Source organism: Salmo salar, chromosome ssa07 (genome assembly GCF_905237065.1).
Source record: "Salmo salar chromosome ssa07, Ssal_v3.1, whole genome shotgun sequence".
Classification (NCBI taxonomy): Eukaryota; Metazoa; Chordata; class Actinopteri; order Salmoniformes; family Salmonidae; genus Salmo; species Salmo salar.
The window spans coordinates 26873958-26895398 of NC_059448.1; the positions used below are offsets into that span (position 1 = coordinate 26873958).

At 44.4% G+C, this 21441-nt stretch overlaps 1 protein-coding gene across 3 annotated transcripts in view; it reads left to right on the top strand.

Annotated features, from left to right (window-relative positions):
• Nucleotides 1-16116, top strand: part of arhgef40 (Rho guanine nucleotide exchange factor (GEF) 40) — a 39238-nt gene extending 23122 nt beyond the window's left edge. For 2 of the 3 annotated variants that reach the window (XM_045721817.1, XM_045721820.1), the window contains 18 exons: nucleotides 2847-2963; nucleotides 4210-4308; nucleotides 4550-4701; nucleotides 5170-5308; nucleotides 5558-5677; nucleotides 5873-6064; nucleotides 7130-7315; nucleotides 7707-8030; nucleotides 8452-8870; nucleotides 9153-9402; nucleotides 9549-9638; nucleotides 10300-10506; nucleotides 11601-11780; nucleotides 12082-12262; nucleotides 12625-12738; nucleotides 13033-13115; nucleotides 13258-13304; nucleotides 13581-16116. In XM_045721817.1, the coding sequence (XP_045577773.1) occupies nucleotides 2847-2963; nucleotides 4210-4308; nucleotides 4550-4701; nucleotides 5170-5308; nucleotides 5558-5677; nucleotides 5873-6064; nucleotides 7130-7315; nucleotides 7707-8030; nucleotides 8452-8870; nucleotides 9153-9402; nucleotides 9549-9638; nucleotides 10300-10506; nucleotides 11601-11780; nucleotides 12082-12262; nucleotides 12625-12738; nucleotides 13033-13115; nucleotides 13258-13284 (2880 nt within the window). In that variant the 3' untranslated portion in view covers nucleotides 13285-13304; nucleotides 13581-16116. The remainder of the gene's footprint in view (nucleotides 1-2846; nucleotides 2964-4209; nucleotides 4309-4549; nucleotides 4702-5169; nucleotides 5309-5557; nucleotides 5678-5872; nucleotides 6065-7129; nucleotides 7316-7706; nucleotides 8031-8451; nucleotides 8871-9152; nucleotides 9403-9548; nucleotides 9639-10299; nucleotides 10507-11600; nucleotides 11781-12081; nucleotides 12263-12624; nucleotides 12739-13032; nucleotides 13116-13257; nucleotides 13305-13580) is intronic. The other variant, XM_045721818.1, reaches the window with a different exon arrangement.
• The last annotated feature ends 5325 nt before the right edge of the window (nucleotides 16117-21441 follow it).

Genomic DNA, 21441 nt, shown 5'->3' on the forward strand with positions numbered 1-21441 from the left:
AAGTTCACATATTCCAGAGCGCATTTCTGCCAAAAAAAAAAAACATTTTGATAAAAACTTATGTTTACGTTCGAATGCCTCACCTTTGAAGTAGTGATGTGCGACATATGCCTAGTTTCCTGAAATGTGTCACATTTGTACAAACTGGAAGCTTTTTTGTCGGCCACCAAAAAACTAAGGGTGTAATCATAATGATACATAACAAACTCGAAATCATCATCCTTAGTAAAGGTAAAGACCAAGAAGACAGAATCACTTTCCTTAACTGTATGCATAATGGAAAGAAAATGTCCTTTTTTAATTTGTATGCTCCAGAATCATATGATCCTACATTTTTTGATTCTCTGAACAGCATATTGATTGAATTAACTGAATTCCAACTTGTTATTGGGACAGACATGAATGCCATTCTGGACATGCGGGATAAATCTAATAAGACCAACTACAATCCACAGGCAGTACAACATACAGTATACTCTCTGATTACAACCTCATTGATGCCTGGCGAGCTCTAAACCCTAAAGCAAAAGAGTACACTTTCTATTCAAACAGGCACAAAACATTATTCCAAATCGATTTTGTACTATTATCTACTCCTCTATCAGACCCTTATTTTCAATTTTCACCTAAAATGACATACCCAAATCTAACTGCCTGTAGCTCAGGACCTGAAGCAAGGATATGCATATTATTGATACCATTTGAAAGGAAACACGTTGACGTTTGTGGAAATGTGAAATTAATGTAGGCGAATATAACACATCAGATCTGGTAAAAGATAATACAAACAAAAAAACATGTTTTTTAATTTATTTTTTGTTCCATCATCTTTGAAATGCAAGAGAAAGGCCATAATATAATATTGCAGTTTAGGCACAATTCGATTTTAGCCACTAGATGGCAGCAGTGTATGTGCAAAGTTTCAGACTGATCCAGTGAAGCATTGCAATACATCTGCCCAAATGTGCCGAATTGGTCAATTGATAAATTTTCAAGTACACAACTATAGAGAACATACAAAAATTATATGGTAATAAAAAATGTACGTTTACACACTCCCAGGAAGGTCATACATGATGGAAAATTAGCTTTAACATTAACATTATTTACCTTCAGAGGGGAATGTATCAAATCATTTTCCGTGATAAAAGTGTTTTGTTGTTGTGGACTCTCCTCAAACAATAGTATGGTATTTTTTCAGTGTAATAGCTACTGTAAATTGGACAGTGCAGTTAGATTAACAATAATTTAAGCTTTCTGCCCATGTAAGACATGTCTATGTACTAGGAAACGTTCTTGTTTCTAATCACATTAGCGCATGTTAGCTCAACCGTCCCGGTGGAGGGACACGGATCCCGTAGAGGTTTTAATCAAGAAAATAGAAATACAACATATAAGCCTATCTGATCATCATGCTTATTACTGCCAGATACACATTTCAGAATCTCCTAAAAGAGACACAAGATGACGCTTTAATGTTTGCTTACTACAAAATCCTACTTTCTGTGAACAATTTGAAATTGTATTGAATTAGTTTATAATGATTAACAAAAATTCAGTCGATGATCCTCAGATTCTATGGGATGCCATTAAAGGTTTTATTAAAAACAATGCAAATGCATTTGCATCTGGGTAGAATAAATCACAATTAAAGAATATATCAGAATTGGAAAAGCTGTTATCGACGTTAGAGCATTCTCAACAAACACTTTTTTTCAGAATAGGGCAGCGACTACTCTCTTCCAAGTTAAAACTGAATTAAATATATTGGTAATCGACCCATGGTAATCGACCCATGGTAATCGACCCACACAAGCCAGTTTGAGTCCTTTTTTAAAGATATAACTCCTGAGGTCTATTACAATTTTTTGTAACCAATTAGATCCACTGTTACTTGAAATGATTAACAAAGCTGTTCACAAAGGTTCATTTGCAAATACGGCACTAATTTCGCTTTTCTAAAAAAAGGTAACGAAGTCACCCAGTGCTCTCACTACCACTCTCCTCCATCTTTGATAAACACAGATATTAAACTGTTTTAGAAAATTATGTTGTCCCGTCTCGAAACGTACATATCCAAATTGGTACATCTGGACCAAAGCGGAGTTTGTTAAAAAAAGATTATTCTCAGATAACTTCCGTCGTCTATTACATATCTTACATGCTTTATCAGAGACCAAAGCTCCTTGGGAATTTCTATCTCTCGAGGGGATAAGTGGTGGAGGTGGTGGGGGGCGGATGGGTAGATAGAGGTATGGGGTGTGGGGACTAACAACCAACCTGTGTTGCTAGGCGTGGTGGGAAGGGGTAGATGCGGGGGGTTGGACGGAGACATGTTGGGCAGGGGGGAATGGGATGGGGAGTTGGAGGTGTAGGCCCACCTCTTTTTGTTTCTCTTTTCTTCACACACCAATTTTATAATTACAAAATCTTGTGTGATCAATAGAATACTTTCTCTGTATGTATTTCTTTCTTTTTTTTCTTGAGTGGCAGCCTACAGGTACATATGGTATAAACTGTGTAAATTGATGTGAATATTGTAGCTGTAACCCCCCCCCCCCAACAACAACAAAAATGACAAAGCAAATAAATAAATGAAGTACTAATATTTATTGAATTGTACCTTTTTCAAACCACTGTGCCAACCCAAACTTGACTGGCTCAAATATTTTCTTTTCACATTGTCCTTTTCATCACAGTTCCAGCAACTATGGTCAATGTGTAACCAGACCAGCTCAGTACAGCTTGATTTGGCTTGGCTCAGTAGTGTGAACAGCCTTCTAGATTCTGACTCTTTATCACTTCCTTCCCAGAATCTGATGTTCTTTTCTCTGTGTCCTGTGTAGGTGCACACGGTGCGAGGGACAGGGGTCCTTCAGCAGTATATAGACAGGCAGCAGCTGCCCCTGGAGATGGACGGAGACTACAAACACTGCCACTCTGACTGGCTGGCCTTCAGACTGGTGAGAGATGGCGGGAGGGAGGGAGGAAGGAATGGAGTTAAGGTAGAGGAAGGAGAGAGAGATGGAATGTGACTACAAACACTGCTGCTCTGATTGGCTGGCCTTCAGACTGGTGAGAGGGGGGAGTGAGAGAGAGAGGATGAGATGGGGAGGGAGGGGAAGGGATGGATGTAGGGAGGGAGGGAGAGAGAGAGAGGGGAAGAGGGGAGAGGGAAGGCAGGGAAAGAGAGAGAGAAAAGTCTGTTCCCAGCATGTCTAGCACTCAGAATGTCAAATTTAGCCCTTTGAATGTCAAGACTTATAGTCATAAAGTGCAGCCTATTCTTTCTCAAATCAATTCAGATTCCACATGCAGCTAAATCAATACGTCGCTATTGGCATTTTGAATATGAGACTGGACTGATTTGTCTATTCACACTTATTTCAAATTGAATAGGCTGCACTTTATGACTATAAGTCTTGGCATTCTGTGCTAAACTTGACATTCTGAGTGCTAGACGCACGAGCGCACACACACACACACTCACGTATGTTAGCCATGGCATATGACTTGAATGAAAAAGTTAACTCACAAACAATGTAATTTCTTTAAATGTTTACGATTTCTGTTCTGTGAATATTAAAGGTGCAATATGCAGAAATCGCTCCACCATTTCCTGGTTGCTAAAATTTGAATAGTTCACCAATTTCAGTTTACATGACAAAACAATCAATGTATAGTGTAGAGAATTATTGTACCATCTAAACCGCTGTGAAATATATTTTCAATAACCCAAAATATTGTATTTTCAGCTGTTTGAAGCTGGTGCACAAAACCAAAAGTAAAAGACGCAAAAACTTAACTTAAGAATGGGAAGCATACAAATAGCACACATGGAATAGATCTACCGCTTCTTAGACCTGCTTTCAATGAGAATGACAGATTTATAACTCATATTTCTATGTGATTTTGTCGGGTCGCACACAAAGTTACATATTGCAGCTTTAAAGTTATGAAATCAGCAGTATCAATGGTCACGTTTTCACCATAAAGCCCTTCTATGTCATGTGCAATATGAGCTAATATATCTGTGTCCCAAATGGCACCATATTCCCTATGTAGTGCACTACTATTGACCAGAACTCTATGGATCCTTGTCAAAAGTAGTGCTCTGGTCCATAGTAGTGCACTATGTTGGGAATAGGGTGCAGTTTAAACTGCACACTAAATTATACTACGTTACTCCTGTCCCGTTTCTGCTGTTAGAGTGTGGAGAGTCTAACTGAGTGTTGTGAGAGCGCACTCTCTCTGTTGGAGGATGCACTGCAGTCTATGGACACAGCACCACTACCAGACTGTATCAAGGTAGGATTCATATATTACTGTATCACCACATCTGTGTTGTTTAACATGGTACCACACAAGTCAGTGAGGTGTTATGTGGTGAAATACTAGAGGTAATAATTGAGGAACTGAATTTAACTTTTGAGTAAACTTGAGGAACTTTTGAAAAAATTGAAGAACTTTTGAGTACTTTCTGTGTGTGAACCATCTGGCTATACAACACAACAAGGTTAACCTCAGTGTTTTTTTTACTCTTTTCCAGACTGTTCCTCTAAGTGTGGAAAAACACAGACAGCTGATGACGAGCATCCTAATTGACCAACGGCTGACTGAGCTGCAGCGGAGGGGTGGGGCCTGGCTGGCAGGGCTGGCCAATGGCACATCAGGACTGGCAAAGCGGTCCCCAGACTGCAGGTACCACCATCTACCCTGTCCCATCAGTGTATCCAAATGATAATGCAGTTCAAATAGATTATCCTATCATAGATGAGAGATGAGAAATGTTTTTGAAAGCGTTTCCTATCGTAATACTTCTCAATCTGCTATCTCTTTTATTAAAGGGATACTTCAGGATTTTAGCAATGATGCCCTGTATCTACTTCCCCAGAGTCAGATTAACTCGTGGATGCCATTTTTATGTCTCTGTGTCCAGTATGAATTAAGTTAGAGGTATATTTGCAAGCCAATGCTGACTAGTGTTAGCACAATGACTGGAAGTCTATGGGTATCTATTATTTTGGGCGAATCCTAACTTACACATTTTCACTTAGTCATGCATTGATGTCAATGGGAGACTAAGTGAATATTCGACTTAAGTGGAAGTTAGGATTCACCCCTATATCATCATATTCTATATGACATTTAAACTCTTTGCGCCTTCAGAGCTGCTCTGGCTGCGACCTCTAAACTCTATGACAGTGTGGATGATTCCCTCCACCGCCTCGTCCAGGTGTCCAATCAGAGGGGCAGTGACCTGGAAGCCCTCGGACGATTGGCTGCCATGGTGGACAAGCTGGAAAAGGTAGGAGAGAGAGAGGGAAGCACAGAAAGAACACTACAATAGTATAATAGTACAGTGTGGAGCAGCAGTTAAATAGTTATCTCTTTGAAAAGGTTGTTGAGAGAAAACAGACTGTTACAATTTGATACTAATGGTATTTCAAATGTCTATTATTTCGTTGACCGTTCTACTTTTACTCACCCTCACACCCCTTTGTCCCTCCATCCCTCCTTCCCTCCTCTCCCATCCCTTTCGACCTCTCTCTATCAGTGTGAGAGGGAGATAGAGCAGATCCAGGATCAGTTGGAAGACTACAGGGAGCCTCCCATCTCTCTCAGCAGACTCTCCCTCAAACAGCAGAAGTTCAAGACTTTCAGAGAGTCGGCCAACGTGAGTGTGTGCGTGTGTGTGTGTGCCATGTGTGAGTTTGTGTGCATGTGCACGTGTTTCTGTATAATATACTGTATATGTTGCTCATCTGTATATTTTGTGTGTGTGTGTGTGTGTGTGTGTGTGTGTGTGTGTGTGTGTGTGTGTGTGTGTGTGTGTGTGTGTGTGTGTGTGTGTGTGTGTGTGTGTGCATAGGAGCTGCACACTGAGACCCTGGCAGTCCTTGGAGATCTGGAGAGCTGGTCTGAGCTGGACTGGGGGGGACTGATAGAGGTGCAGGTCAGGGTACCACCGGTCAGGGAGAGACTCAGAGACATGTCTCACTGTCTGTCTGACTGCTGGACAACACTGGACAACACACAGAGACTACTGTCCACACTGACCGAGGTAAACACACAGAGACTACTGTCCACACACTGACCGGGGTAAACACACAGAGAACACTGTCCACACTGACCGGGGTAAACACACAGAGACTACTGTCCACACTGACCGGGGTAAACACACAGAGACTACTGTCCACACACTGACCGGGGTAAACACACAGAGACTACTGTCCACACTGACCGGGGTAAACACACAGAGACTACTGTCCACACTGACCGGGGTAAACACACAGAGACTACTGTCCACACTGACCGGGGTAAACACACAGAGACTACTGTCCACACTGACCGGGGTAAACACACAGAGACTACTGTCCACACTGACCGGGGTAAACACACAGAGACTACTGTCCACACTGACCGGGGTAAACACACAGAGACTACTGTCCACACTGACCGGGGAAAACACACAGAGACTACTGTCCACACTGACTGGGGTAAACACACAGAGACTACTGTCCACACTGACCGGGGAAAACACACAGAGACTACTGTCCACACTGACTGGGGTAAACACACAGAGACTACTGTCCACACTGACCGGGGAAAACACACAGAGACTACTGTCCACACTGACCGGGGTAAACACACAGAGACTACTGTCCACACTGACCGAGGTAAACACACATAACAATGGCTGGGAACGGAGCAAATGGAATGGCATCAAGCACCTGGAAACCATGTGTTTAATGTATTTGATACCATTCCACTGATTCCCCTCCAGTTATTACCATGAGCCCGTTCTCCCCAATGAAGGTGCCACCAACCTCCTGTGACATGTACATACATACATTATACAGTACACACACGTACATGACACATACTGTAGACTCAGACACAAGCATGACACGCTCTGTCACGACACACGACACACACACACACACACACACACACACACACACACACACACACACACAAGCATACATACACATGCATACACACAGACAAGCATACAGTAACAGCAACAAACACAATTATGACACTGTCAACTAACCCTTATTTCATTTTTTCTACCCTTCCCCTCTCTCCTCTCCCAACATTTCTCTACCTCTCTCCACCCCTCCAGGCCAACCAGTGGTGCGACGTCATCTCCTCCACCTCACCCTCCCCCTCCACCCCCCTCTCCTCCCTCCCTCCCATTCCACCATCTCGTTTTCAGGACGCCCGTGCCTTAGCCTTGGAGCTGGGTGGTGGAGCTCTCCTGGACCTGTGGTCTCAGACCCTTGAGAGATACCAACGCACTGTGGCCCAGGTCAGTCATTCAGTCGCTATCTATCTATCTATCTATCTATCTATCTATCTATCTATCTATCTATCTATCTATCTATCTATCTATCTATCTATCTATCTATCTATCTATCTATCTATCTATCTATCTATCTATCTATCTATCTATCTATCTATCTATCTATCTATCTACAGTATATATCTATCTACAGTATATATCTATCTACAGTATCTGTCTGTCTGTCTGTCTGTCTGTCTGTCTGTCTGTCTGTCTGTCTGTCTGTCTGTCTGTCTGTCTGTCTGTCTGTCTGTCTGTCTGTCTGTCTGTCTGTCTGTCTGTCTGTCTGTCTGTCTGTCTGTCTGTGTACAGTATCTCTCTCTTAACAATGCCCACTGTTTCTGCTACTGCTCCTCAGGTCAAACCCAGGCTGCTGCAGCAGGCAGAGCGAGGGCAGAACCAGGGCCAGGCCCGGCCCAAGACCCCCTCCACCTCCAGTCTGTGGGACCTGATGGGGCCCGAGGGAGAGGGAGACTGGGGTGTGGGGGCCGGGGGAGGGGAGGGAGGCCTCCAGTCCTGGGGGTCCCTGGCTTCACTGTTTCGCCCACAGACCTGCTCCACGCTGAAGATAGGAGAGGAGAAAGGGAATAAGAAGGAGGGAACAGGAGGAGGAGGAGGAGGTGGAGGAGGAGCGGGAGGAGGGAAGTTTCTGCAGAATCTGCTGCATCCGGCAAAGAAGAGCGTAAGTGTTTGTGTGTGTGTGTGTGTGTGTGTGTGTGTGTGTGTGTGTGTGTGTGTGTGTGTGTGTGTGTGTGTGTGTGTGTGTGTGTGTGTGTGTGTGTGTGTGTGGTGAGGGTTGGCTGTAAATACTGCATGTATTTATGTGTGTGTGTGTGTTTTAGATTATAATGGATTGCATAACATCTCCAGTGTGTTAGTGATCACCTGCTGGGTGTCGACGAACAGTGGCGATTCAGCATGTAGAATCGTCAGGAAACAGAAAATAACGGCCAAAATTCTGGTCAGAGGCCACCCGCTGCTTTTAGCCGTTCGTCTTCACTGTGTCTCTTCTCTTACATTGTACGATCCTAGATCCATCACCTCCCTCTTCCTCTCCTCTCCCTCTCTCTCTCTCTCTCTCTCCCTCTCCTCTCTTCCCCCAGCCCACAGAAGCCCCTTTGCCCCCCAAACCCCCCAGGAAGCGTCACCCCAGCTTCGACCTCCAGGCCCTGCTGGCCCCCCGTCGGGGCCCTGCCACCCCCAGGCCCATAGAGCCTCCTGTGGGTGCAGCCAGCCGTAACTCCCCCCTCACCTGGCTGGGACGCCGGGCCCTCACAGACCCTGTTATCGCCGCTGGGATGGCAGCCGCCGTCCCCGGATGGAGAGAGGGAGGAGGAGGAGGGATTGGGGGAGGAGGAGGAGGAGGAGGGGTGCAGGGGGGATCAGGGGTGCTCATCAGAGGTGTAGAGGTGAGCAGCAAGGAAGTGGTGGACTACACCGGGACGCCAAGACAACACGTGCTGCTGAGCCGAGCGGAGAGGGAGACGGGAGGGGAGAGGCAGGGCACCACCACCGCACAGAGGTATGGTGTGTGTGTGTGTGTGTGTGTGTGTGTGTGTGTGTGTGTGTGTGTGTGTGTGTGTGTGTGTGTGTGTGTGTGTGTGTGTGTGTGTGTGTGTGTGTGTGTGTGTGTGTGTGAGAGAGAGAGAGAAATGCAGCTTTCTCTTCCTCTTACCCTTCTTTCTGACTTACCCCTTCTCTCTCTAACTTTCTCACTTACTTCCTCCCTCTCTCTTTCTGGTTCTCCCTACCCCTTTCTTCTATCTCTTCATTCCCTCTCACTCTCCCTCCTCTCTCCTTACAGTAAACTGTACCTATTGTGGTGCAGGATGCTGAGTTCAGAGAGGCAGTACGTGGCCGTATTAAAGGGGGTGGAAGAGACCTACCTGCCCCTCCTGGAGGGTCCAGACACCCCCTCCTCCCTCAGGGGGAAAGCAGATCTCCTGTTCCCCAAATGGGCCAACCTCAGCTCCTTCCACTCACATAACCTCCTCCCAGCCATGGAGGGAGCTCTACTGCAGAGTCTGCTGCAACAGGACCTCTTCAGTAAATACGTGAGTGGGTCGATCATAGAGTTGGAGAGAGGGCTGTTTTAGCATGGGCAGTGCCATCGAGAGTACAGTAGAAGTAGATCAAAAATAAAATGAAGTACTTTACTTTCTCTCTCTCCATACCAAACCCCTCTCTCACACACAAATAGAGTGAGGAGTTTCTCCAGTACTCTCACTACATCAGGACTAAACCAGAATTGGACTCCCCGTTGGTTACTCAAGCTGCGGACTTTTTCAAGGTAAGAGACTGTCTCGTACCAAACATATTTTTTTTACATTTAAAACAGAGTCCGTGGAGGCTGGTGTGGGGAGAACGTCTCATAGTAATGACTGGGATGGAATGATACTGTTCCATTCAAGCCCATCCTCCGATTTAAAGTACCACCAGCCGCCGCGGAACAGCGTCACATTCACTAGCTTAAGCCCATTACAACAACAGTATTATATAGTACGGACAATTAAAACAGCATTGTGTACACGGAAGCCAATTATAAGTGTAACGTATACTCAAACAACTCATTAGGGTTGGATTACACCAAAACCAATCAACAGTCTATCAACATACGGCAATAAACACAGTCTGATACACACATAGGGCATAATCTGATCACAGCTTTAGACTGAGAAAACATGAAAAGAACAACATCACACAGATGGTTCTAGTAGAGATCTGAGGGTTGAATATTTACTGTAGTTTGGAGCTGTGTCAAATGCCGGAGGTGCAGCATTTAAAACGGCCACCGGGTGACAGTAAAAGATAGAAATTATTTCTAAGTACTGTGTCATGAAAATGATGAAGGTACTAACAATGATGATGATGATGGCGACCATACTGTAGATGGCAATGATGCTGAAGTCCTCTCCTTTCTCTCCCCCCTTCCCATCCTCTTCCCTCCCCAGCTCAGACTCCCGGCCACCCCTCCTCTCTCCCCCCTGTCGTTCCCCCATTGTCTCCAGGCCCCTACACTGAGACTGGAACAGTACTGCGATGCCTTGGAAGAGCTGGGAGGGCTAAACCCTGCCTCCGACTCCTCCCTCTCCGTCCTCAGACACGTCCAGCGTCACGGCGAGGACCTCCGGGCCAGCGACCTAATCGTCGGGTGTCCGGTGAGAACGCCAGACTTAAAACTAAATTCTCAGCTCTGGGCAGAAGCCAATTTAGAATAGATAAATCCCCACACTGGCATAATGATCCCAAAGTGTTGGACAAGGTTTCAACCTTAAATTGGGTATGCGTCCCAAATGGCACCCTTTTGACCAGAGCCCATACTGCACTTCTTTTAAGCAGGGCCCATGGGGCTCTGGTCAACAGTAGTGCACTGTGAAGGGAATATCATGCAATTTGGGACTTCGTCGGGACAAACAGTTCACTAAGTACACCTGCAATCATTCACTTGAAGAGAACTCAATTTGTCCATAACCACAGATCTAGAATCAGCTTTCCCTACCTCAGCTACCTTAACCCCCCAAATAACCATAGTCATTTGGGGGGTTAAGCCAAAACTGACCGTAGATCAGCACCTAGATGCAACTTGTTTCATCCTATTCCTATTTTTATAAGCCAATCCTACTCCTGTTTTCTGCTTCCTGTCCTGTAGTTCTGTTGCTTCTATGACACAGTTCTATCAATCACCATGGTGACACGCATACTCATACACACATACTCATACACGACATACACATACATGCACGCACACATACACACAGCGAGCGAGAGAGAAACACACACGCACGCAAACACACACATACACAAACACACACTCACTGTCAGTCTGACTGATGACATAATGCTTTGCTGAGTCACCTACAGAGTGGATTATATAGCTAAGGTTAAACCCTCCCACATAGCTACTAGAACACACCCACAAACACACACAGGCAAAAACACATGACACACACACACACACGTACACACACACAAAAAGCTCTCTGAAAGTTAGCTAAATAACAGAACAGAGAGTGGTGGAGGAGTTAGTTTTGATGCATAGCTCGGGTTACATGAACCTCACATCACTGGATGGTTTAAAATAGCTTGTTTCAAAAGCTTCTCTTGAACAACACGAAGCGGTTTGGTGGGCGGTAAACTGTGTGTGTGTGTGTGTGTGTGTGTGTGTGTGTGTGTGTGTGTGTGTGTGTGTGTGTGTGTGTGTGTGTGTGTGTGTGTGTGTGTGTGTGTGTGTGTGTGTGTGTGTGTGTGTTAGGTCCCAGTGGCAGAGCGCGGAGAGCTGGTGCGTCAGGGGGAGCTGTTGGTGTGTGGGGGGACCAGGAGGAAGAAGACAGGGGTGAGGAGTGTGTTCCTCTATCAGCACCTCATCATCTTCACCAAGCAGAAGAGTCCCGGCCCAGGACGCACCGCCTACAGCTTCAAACACAGCATCAAGGTAACGGACAGGCGCGCGTGACAACACGCGCACGCTCATACACAGGTGCGCACACAGACGCGCGTACATAATCACACACCAACATGCGCAACCACGCATACACACAGGCGCGCCCACAAACACACACACATATGGCCTCAATCAGACGAGATGCCCACAGAAGAATTGGGCCCAAAATCCGTCATTTCCGAAACAGCGGTGACACGAGACAAAGTTGCAATACCACATGAATCCACTATGTGTACGGTTCCTACCTCTATCCTCTCCACATCTCTCTTTCTCCGCCCTCCCTCTCTGTCAGACGGGTGAGATGGGTCTGACCCAGAGTGTGGGTGAGGAGGGGGTGAAGTTCGAGGTGTGGGTGCGTCAGGCCCCTCGTATCCGGGATTGCCTGACCCTGCAGTGTCAGAGTGGAGAGGGGAGGGCAGCCTGGACCCACGACATCGCTCAGCTCCTCTGGACTCACGCTATACACAACACAGGTACGGTATGATCCCTGACATTTTACTCTGACCCACAGAACTAGAATAAGATTTGAGTTCTGCGCTCTGAACTCTCACCTCTCACCCCAGCCATATACAACACAAGTTCCAAACTATTGTAGCGACCTTAACCCCATTCACCTAGTGACCTTGTCGAGATAAGGTTCGGATAAGGTGTTGGGTTGACGGTCTCCGGACTTGGGTTTGAGTCCTGGTCGGGGCCACCGCTCAAGTTCACTAGTGTAAGATATGGCATTATGAATTGGACATGTAATGGAATTCCCTCTCTCTCTCTCTCTATGTCTTTGTCTCTCTCTCTCTCTTTCTCTCTGTCTCGCTCTCTTTCTCTCTTTCTTTCTCAGAGTTGTGTCTGAAAGAGACCATGTGTATTGGTGTGTCTAGTAAGATACTGCTCGATGTCACAGGAGCACCGGCAACATCTGAACTCGACTCTATCTACAATCTGAATGACAGAGGTGCACGCGCGCCCACACACACACACAGACACTGTCAGAAACCACCCATATATGATAAACACCCTGTGTGTAATACATATACTGTCCACCAGATATCTCCCTGTGAATAATGGTATTTCACAGTGAAGAATCATGCTCTGTTTCTGCGGCGTTGCAATTTTAATTTCATTACAAACGCTTTATTGGCAGGCCACTGAACTCCACTCTCTTTTTCTCGCACTCCTTTCCCCCTCTCTCTTATCTCTTCTCTCTCTCTCTCTCTCTCTCTCTTTCTCTCTTTCTCTCTCTCTGTAGTCCACAGTAGCTGTTCAGACTCTTCCTCTGTTGGCAGTCAGAAGGAGGGGGGGTCCCCAGCCTCTGGGAGGGGACAAACACAGGTGAGTTTCACAGACACACGCACGCAGACACAGACACGCGCACACACACGTACACACACACACGCACACATGCACAAATAGACAATCAAATACACACACACATTCACACTGTGCTTCAAGTGAGAGATGTTTGTCTCCGCAGAACCAGTCTCCTTCCACTGCGGTGTAATCTTCATCTCAACAACAAACGTGAGTGATCTTATCTTGCACACTTACTGTAATCTCTCTCCGTTTCCTCCATCACTCGCTTTCTCTCCCTTACCTTGTCTGCCCTGTCAACCCACAATCTCTCTCCTTTTAAACGTCTAAATCAGTCAAATGCTTTGACCCATTTTTCTCCTGAATGACTGAAGACACACCTGTGTCACAAACCACAGGTTAGCCCTTTATAGTTCGTATCAAACACCTCAACCTCCATCTACCTTTCTCCGCTCACTCTCCTCCCTTCTCTCCCTCCCTGTCCAGAAACTGGATTCTGGACTCTGGACCTAATAAAGACCAAAACAACATCTCTATGCAAGCCACTGGACGGGTCAAACTGGACAAGAAGTAAAGGACCAAAGAGAAAAGGGCATACAAGACACAAAGAGACATTACGGCTCTATCTAACCCAGGACCTAGCATCAGCAGAGCCTGCTGTTGGTGGCCATGTTGGATCGGCCGGACCCAGTCGCTCGCCGAGTCATTGATACCATGGACCCTCCAGCCACACAGTAGAGCAATTGTCCTCCTTCAGCGGCTCCCCACTAGGCCAAACCACTCTGCCTGAACCACTGACTGGCGGCCATGGCCTTCGTGCTTCCACTCTCTCCTAAAACATACAGGAACATTATAGGAAATATAGCTTTACTGACTTTATTGGACATTATTAAAATGTTGCCTTTTACAATGCTGTTTAAACGGTGCCGTTTCTTTGGGGGATATTAGTACTGTAGTAGTATCATAGATTCTGTCTGTGTGGCCGTATATGTGGTATAGTATAGGCTAGGTGTGATTGTGATCTATGCAAATGAATACATGCAGCCCTGTATGTATGAGTGCACACATTACGCAGAGTGTGGAACACACGCATACACTCTGAAGACAGTCTTATTGTGCTGTAGACAGTAGAGTACTGTTCTGACACTGTGGCCATCTTGCAGCTTAGTACAGTAGCTATAGACCAACCAGTGGGCAGATATCAACCAACGACAGGCATGGTGACCTACTCACAGTAGGTCTTGCCTGGAAGTAAAGAGTAGAATAAATAATAACATGGAAAGGAAATGTCAACATCTTATTATAACCAAACTATTAATCTAAGCACTCAGAACCAAATAAGCTGTTAAAGAGAGACTACCAAAGTCTGTATTTTGAAGGGGTTTGTTAGTGATGATGTAAGCAAGTGAGAATCTGGGCCAAATGGTTACAGTGTGTCCAATTGTTATCGTTGATGGTTTAAGGAAAAGTGGTATTAAGTCTTATTCAGACGTAAGTCTTATGGTGACCGTATAACTTGTTTTGGGGCCTTATAGCACTGCTCTGTATAAAGATACAGTAGCTATGGGACTCGATGCAGTATTCTCGATTGGTCTTTTCAATGACTATTTAATTGAATGATTTTGTGATTCATATTTTTCATATAAGCCATAATGTTGTAATCACCAAGTGTACAAACGTTTTATTTGCTAGCATAAGTTAATGCAATATGAAGTTAGTTAGGTATAGTGTGTAAAATGAGTCATTTGTTTATGTCTGAGTAATGTGCTTATAGCTTTTATACGTTATTCAAAATGAAGGAAAGTATTCCATGAAATGGAGATGTCTGTTACCTGCCGTATTATCTTGTTATGAATTTAAAGATTTTTTATTTTTGAATGCAGTATGCACTATTAGCTTACGCCTCCAACTTTAATACAATACAGTAATAATGATACATCATTTGATGGGTGCTTATATTTGTCCTATTTAACACATCTACAAGTGTGTATTAACACTTATGTGATTTGGAAATTACATTTTTTGCATATCCCAACTCTCCCTGAGACCGCAGAGAGTGGGGTCACAGCCAGGGTCGGCCATTATCAACAGCGACCCTGGAGCAATTAGGGTTATGTGCCTTGCTCAAGGGCACATTGTCATATTTTTCACCTTGTCGGCTCGGGGATTCAAACTAACCAACCTTTCAGTTACTGGCCCATCGCCCTTAACGCTAGGAACCTCCCGTCCTAATACAATACAATGCAATACTATAATATACAATCAAATACATGAGGGTTGAGTTAATTTACAACTACAAATATAAGTATTATTAAGTATAAAAGTTGTGTTTCTAAGCTAGTCAATTTTGGGAGCAAACTGAGTTTAAATTGTGTCATTGTATAATATAAAGGGCGTTAACAGATAGCCTATATGTCAGCTATGTAGCTAGGTTAGTCTGCCTAATATACACAGATAGCAGCAACCCTTGTCTCTCTCATGATCAGATTTCATGGGTGTCATAGCAACTCCATATCCAAATTAAAAAGTGCAAATGGATATTGAACCCATTGAATCAATATCTAATTTGTCTGATTAGGAGGTATGCAGTACTCATTCAACAGTACTAGCTTGGTGCCGCAGAATATATTGCATTATATTGGGAGCTATTGTTTTCACCAGGAGAGAAGTCTTATAATACGTCTTCAGAATAATGAACACCTTTTAACCATCTAGCTGTAGATTTTCATATTCAAAGCGTCTTTATTACGCTTTGACATGATTCGTAGTTTTACATGTAAATACAACGGGGGGGTTTTCAAGTGTTTTTTAAGTGTCATCTTACCTATGCAGTTTATGCCAGAAATATACTGATGTTTACAGTTACGAAATAAATGCTTGTTCTGTTTTTGTTGAATGTCTGCATGCTATATGGTTACAATGTACTTGATACGCGTTATACTTCAATTGTACTTCAATTGTACTTAGATCATTTGTACCTTTCTTATTGAAATAAAACTGGACGGAAGCCATTGAAACTCAATAACCTGTTAGTGGTATCGCTTTGGATACAGAGGATGTTGCCATGTGGGTCCCACTTTGCATTCCAAGTGACTTAAACCAATGTATTTACATAGTAGTAGAATAATCAGGTGCAGTGTAGTTACAGACAGTGTAGTACATTGTTACATAATACTTACTGATAATAGCGATACTTACTGACGGGTTTGCAGTTCATGTACCTGCACATTGATCATTGCACAGAAATTCACAAATAATGTGTGTGTACTGCAACTGTGTTCCCCTAGATCAGCAGCAGTTAAACTCCAGCAAACCACCAACAAACCCTTGGATGACTAGGTGACTATGCAGAGAGGGTCAAATACTCCACAGAGAAAGAAGAAAGGAGTGAGTGAGTGAGTGAGTGAGTGAGTGAGTGAGTGAGTGAGTGAGTGAGTGAGTGAGTGAGTGAGTGAGTGAGTGAGTGAAAGAGTGAGTGAAAGAGTGAGTGAAAGAGTGAGTGAAAGAGTGAGTGAAAGAGTGAGTGAAAGAGTGAGTGAAAGAGTGAGTGAAAGAGTGAGTGAAAGAGTGAGTGAAAGAGAGGAATGAGGAATGAAAAGTGGGGAGGTGGGGAGAGAGAGAGGAGTGAAACAGGAAGAGGCTGACCCTCTGAGAGAAAGGGGGAGCGAGAGAGGACAGGAGGAGAGGGAAAGAAGACAGGCAGACAGAGAGGCACAGAGAGGGGAGATGACGTGCACGAGACGATGTGCATGGAGGGAGAAGAAAGAATGAAGGAGACGGAGGAATAGAGAGGGGGCTTATAGAAAAAGAGTGCGAATAGGGAGGGACACAAAGAACCAGGGTGGTATTGCAGTATAGCCAGGCAGGCAGAAAAAAAGTAGAGAGAATTAGAGAATTTTGTATTTTTGCAAGGGGAATGGGGCGAGAGACAGAGGGAGAGAGTAAGTGAGAATGTGGCAGAGGGAGAGAGTAGGGCAGAGAGCGAGAGAACTGAGAGGGCAAAGAGAGACAGAGAGCAGCAGTGAAAGAGAGGCAGAGAGAGGGAAAGAGAGAGAGCGTGGCAGAGAGAGAGAGAGAGGTAAAGGGGGATGTTGACAAAGCAGAGAGAGACTCTAGTTGAACAAAGAGAACGTGGAGAGAATGAGCCGGGTGCAACATCAAAGGGATTTTTCGGGTCTGGTTACCGGGACAACAGACATTTGCATGCGATTAGCTTTTTACATCATATTAAGATGGGGGTGAGGGGGAGAGCCAGGGGTAGGGAGCAATAGATCATACAGCGGAGTGAGAGAATGAGTCGGTGTTGTGAAAAGAGAGAGAGGGAGAGGAAAGAAATAAGGGAAGTGAGAGAGAGAGAGAGAGACAGGGGGCAGACAGGTGACAGAGAGAGAGAGCGAGAGGGGGGCAGAGAGGCGACAGAGAGAGAGAGAGAGAGAGAGAGAGAGACATTGGTCATCTCCTGTGGATCAACTGACTTATGGGCTGCCAACAGAGATTTCAGTTTTTAAGCCAGTATGTATGATTTATGCCATCAACATGGGTTGCGTCTCAAATGACACCATTTTCTCTATGTAGTGCATAGGAAATAGTTGCAACTGGCTCAAATCAGAGTAGCACACCTTGCCCTTAACTGCACATACAGAATTAACGTCAACAACATGCATGCCAGTCTTTCCTGGTTGAGGGTCGACGAGAGATGAACCGCTTCTCTTCTAGTTTTTATGAGAAATAAATAAACAAATTCCAGATTTCCTGCATAATCAAATAACATTCAGCTCAGACACCCATTCATACCCCACAAGACATGCCACCAGGGGTATCTTCATAGTACCACGTCCAAAATGAATTCACGGCAACGCACTGTATTATACATATACGTGTGGAACCCCCATCTCCAATTACTCAAGCAAAGCAAATTACCTCGAAAAAACGGATAAACAACATCTCATGGAATGGCGGGGCCCGTGAGAGGACACACACACAAACACACTAACACACAGACTCACACTAACAGACACATTATTTTTGTTGTTGTATTGTTTGTATATCTTTGTCTTTTAAATGTGTGTGACTTACCTTGTCTATCAGTGTACCCGTGTTTTGTTACTTGTCATGTTTTGTGTTTTTTTGTGGACCTCAGGAAGAGTAGCTGCTGCCTCTGCAAAAGCTAATGGGGATTCAAATAAACAAATAACAAACAGTGCACTACTTTTGACCAGGTTCCATAGAGATCTGGTCAAAAGTAGTGCACTATATAGGGTACCATTTTGGGCACACCCTGAAGAGATACAGTATCTTGTTAAAAGACATTTCAGAACTGATAAATATCACTGCCAGAGAGAGTCAATACTGAACTGGACTGTACTGTAAATAGATGAATGGACACAACATTGACCCAAACAATGCACTGAGATAGGAGAGAGTGCTATACTATAAACCTGTATACTGCATATTGTAGCTAATACTGTAGCTAATACTATAGATAGACAGACAGACAGACAGACAGACAGACAGACAGACAGACAGACAGACAGACAGACAGACAGACAGACAGACAGACAGACAGACAGACAGACAGACAGACAGACAGACAGACAGACAGACAGACAGACAGACAGACAGACAGACAGACAGACAGACAGACAGACAGATAGATAGATAGATAGATAGATAGATAGATAGATAGATAGATAGATAGATAGATAGATAGATAGATAGATAGATAGATAGATAGATAGATAGATAGATAGATAGATAGATAGATAGATAGATAGATAGATAGATAGATAGATAGATAGATAGATAGATAGATAGATAGATAGATAGATAGATAGATAGATAGATAGATAGATAGATAGTTTCTGTATCTATTTAGCCAAATCTGATATATTGCCAAATCTGATTTTCAGTTTTACTTTGACCAAAACGATTTTCTTCTTTCTGTTCAATTAATGAGCACTTTTGGTTTTGAGACAAAGATCATTCATGCATACATCAGACATGTGAATAGCCAAATCAGATTCCACACACACACACACACACACACACACACACACACACACACACACACACACACACACACACACACACACACACACACACACACACACACACACACACACACACACACAACCTGTTTATGGTACACACTCCCAGACATCAACACAATGACCAGACATAATCTGCCTCTCTTTCTTTCCTTTCCTTTCCTTTCCTTCCCTTCTCACTCTCATTCCATTCTTTGTCTCTCTATCTCTCTTTCTCTTTCTGTCATCTCTCTGTCTCTCCATCAATACCCTCCTTCTTCCTCTGTCTCTCTTTCCCTCCCTCCATGTTTCCTGTCTATATAAATGTCTCCATCTCTCCCTCCCTTTTCTACCTCTATCTGATTCTTATTTTCTCTCCCGCCATTTCCCAGCCTCTCGCTCTCTCTCCTTCTTCTCCTCTCCCCCCTTCCCCCCTCTCCATCTCTCTGTCTCCCTGCCCTGCGTTGCCAGTGTGTGATGCCTCAGTGCCCTCAGTATTGTGGCTGGCCGCATTATGCCAGTGGACGTCACTCTGCCCGTTGTCACGGCAGCATTGTGATGGGGGGGTGCAGTATTACAGTATCAATACCCTGACACTGCGACAAAAGGACAGCAGCCACCGCCACATATCACTCCACCTCTGCACTCCTTCTTCTTCCCTCATTCCTCGTTATCTCCCTCTCTCTCGCTCCCCTTCCCCCCCCTCTCTCTCTCCTCCACGTCAATTGCCTCCCCCTTTCAATTGATTTCCTTCCATTTCCCCTCTAAATATGTACATATTGATCCCTCTCCCTCCTTTCTTTCTCTCTCTCCTTCTCTCGTTTTTTTTTACTCCAACATCTATCAGATTTCATTCTCTCCATCCAGAGACCTCCTCCTTCCCTCCTCCCCTACCTTCTTATCTCACTTCATCTCTCTCTCTTTCTCTCCTCCCACCCTCATCTCTCATTTCATCACCCCCCTCCATTCTCTCTCTCCCCCCCTCTCTCTCTCTCTCTCTCTCTCTCTGTGCGATCTCTCCCCCTCCCCCCCCTCTCTCTCTCTCTCTCTCTCTCTGTGCGATCTCTCCCCCTCCCCGCCAGTTTTTTTGTTTGTCTCTGTCTCACTCACTCTATGCATATTAATTGGTGCGTTTCTGCTGCGGCGGAGAAAACAATCAAAGCATTACACACACACACACACACACACACACACACACACACACACACACACACACACACACACACACACACACACACACACACACACACACACACACACACACACACAGCCTCAGGGGCGTGTGATGATGCCATTGTGGCAGACACAAACATGTACACATATGCCATGAAGGTACATTCACACACACACACACACACACACATACACATAGGTCTATACAAAATAGACACACAGTACAGACACACATATGCCATGATTGTACACGCATGCACTTACACGCGCGCACACAGACACACACACACACACACACACACACACACACACACACACACACACACACACACATAGGTCTATACAAAATAGACACACAATACAGACACACATATGCCATGATTGTACACGCACGCACGCACGCACTTCAAACAACAACACACACACACACACACACACACACACACACACACACACACACACACACACACACACACACACACACACTCACTTCCATGCATACAACAAACAGACATGCACTGCACATATGCCACTCACACTGATACACAGTAGATGGCTATTGGAAGTAGATTATGGCAGGCAGACAGTATCATCATCATCTCTAGCCAGTAAGGCAAATGTGTAACTCTTATTTGTATTATTATTGTTATTATTGTTATTATTATTATAGAACATTGCAATGACTCTGATATGTGGTTGTCTTACCTACCTTAGTTGAATACACTAATTGTAAATACATTTTGACAGAGTGTCTTCTAAAATTGACCAAAATGTAAATTTAGATTATTATATAATGAACAACTCATATTTAAATACAAAGAGCATGTTTGATAGTGTTATTCAATAAAATCCTGTATTATATTCTACAGGCCTGTGAGAATATATGAGGGCTGGTGAAAAGAGCAGGAGAAATATAAGGGTCAGGATGCTATTTATAGTAGTAGGCCACTAGGCCTACAAGGGACATCAGGTGAAGGAAATATGAATGAAAATACTCGGCTGTGTGTGTGCGTGTGTGCGTGCACGCACGCGCGCGAAAGGGGCGATGAGGGATAAAGCTCTGCCTCACCACTTAACATCATCTTGACTCCTGTTTTTTGTTGTTGTTTTTAAAAAAATGTTTTACAATAGTTCTTACAGTTATACAA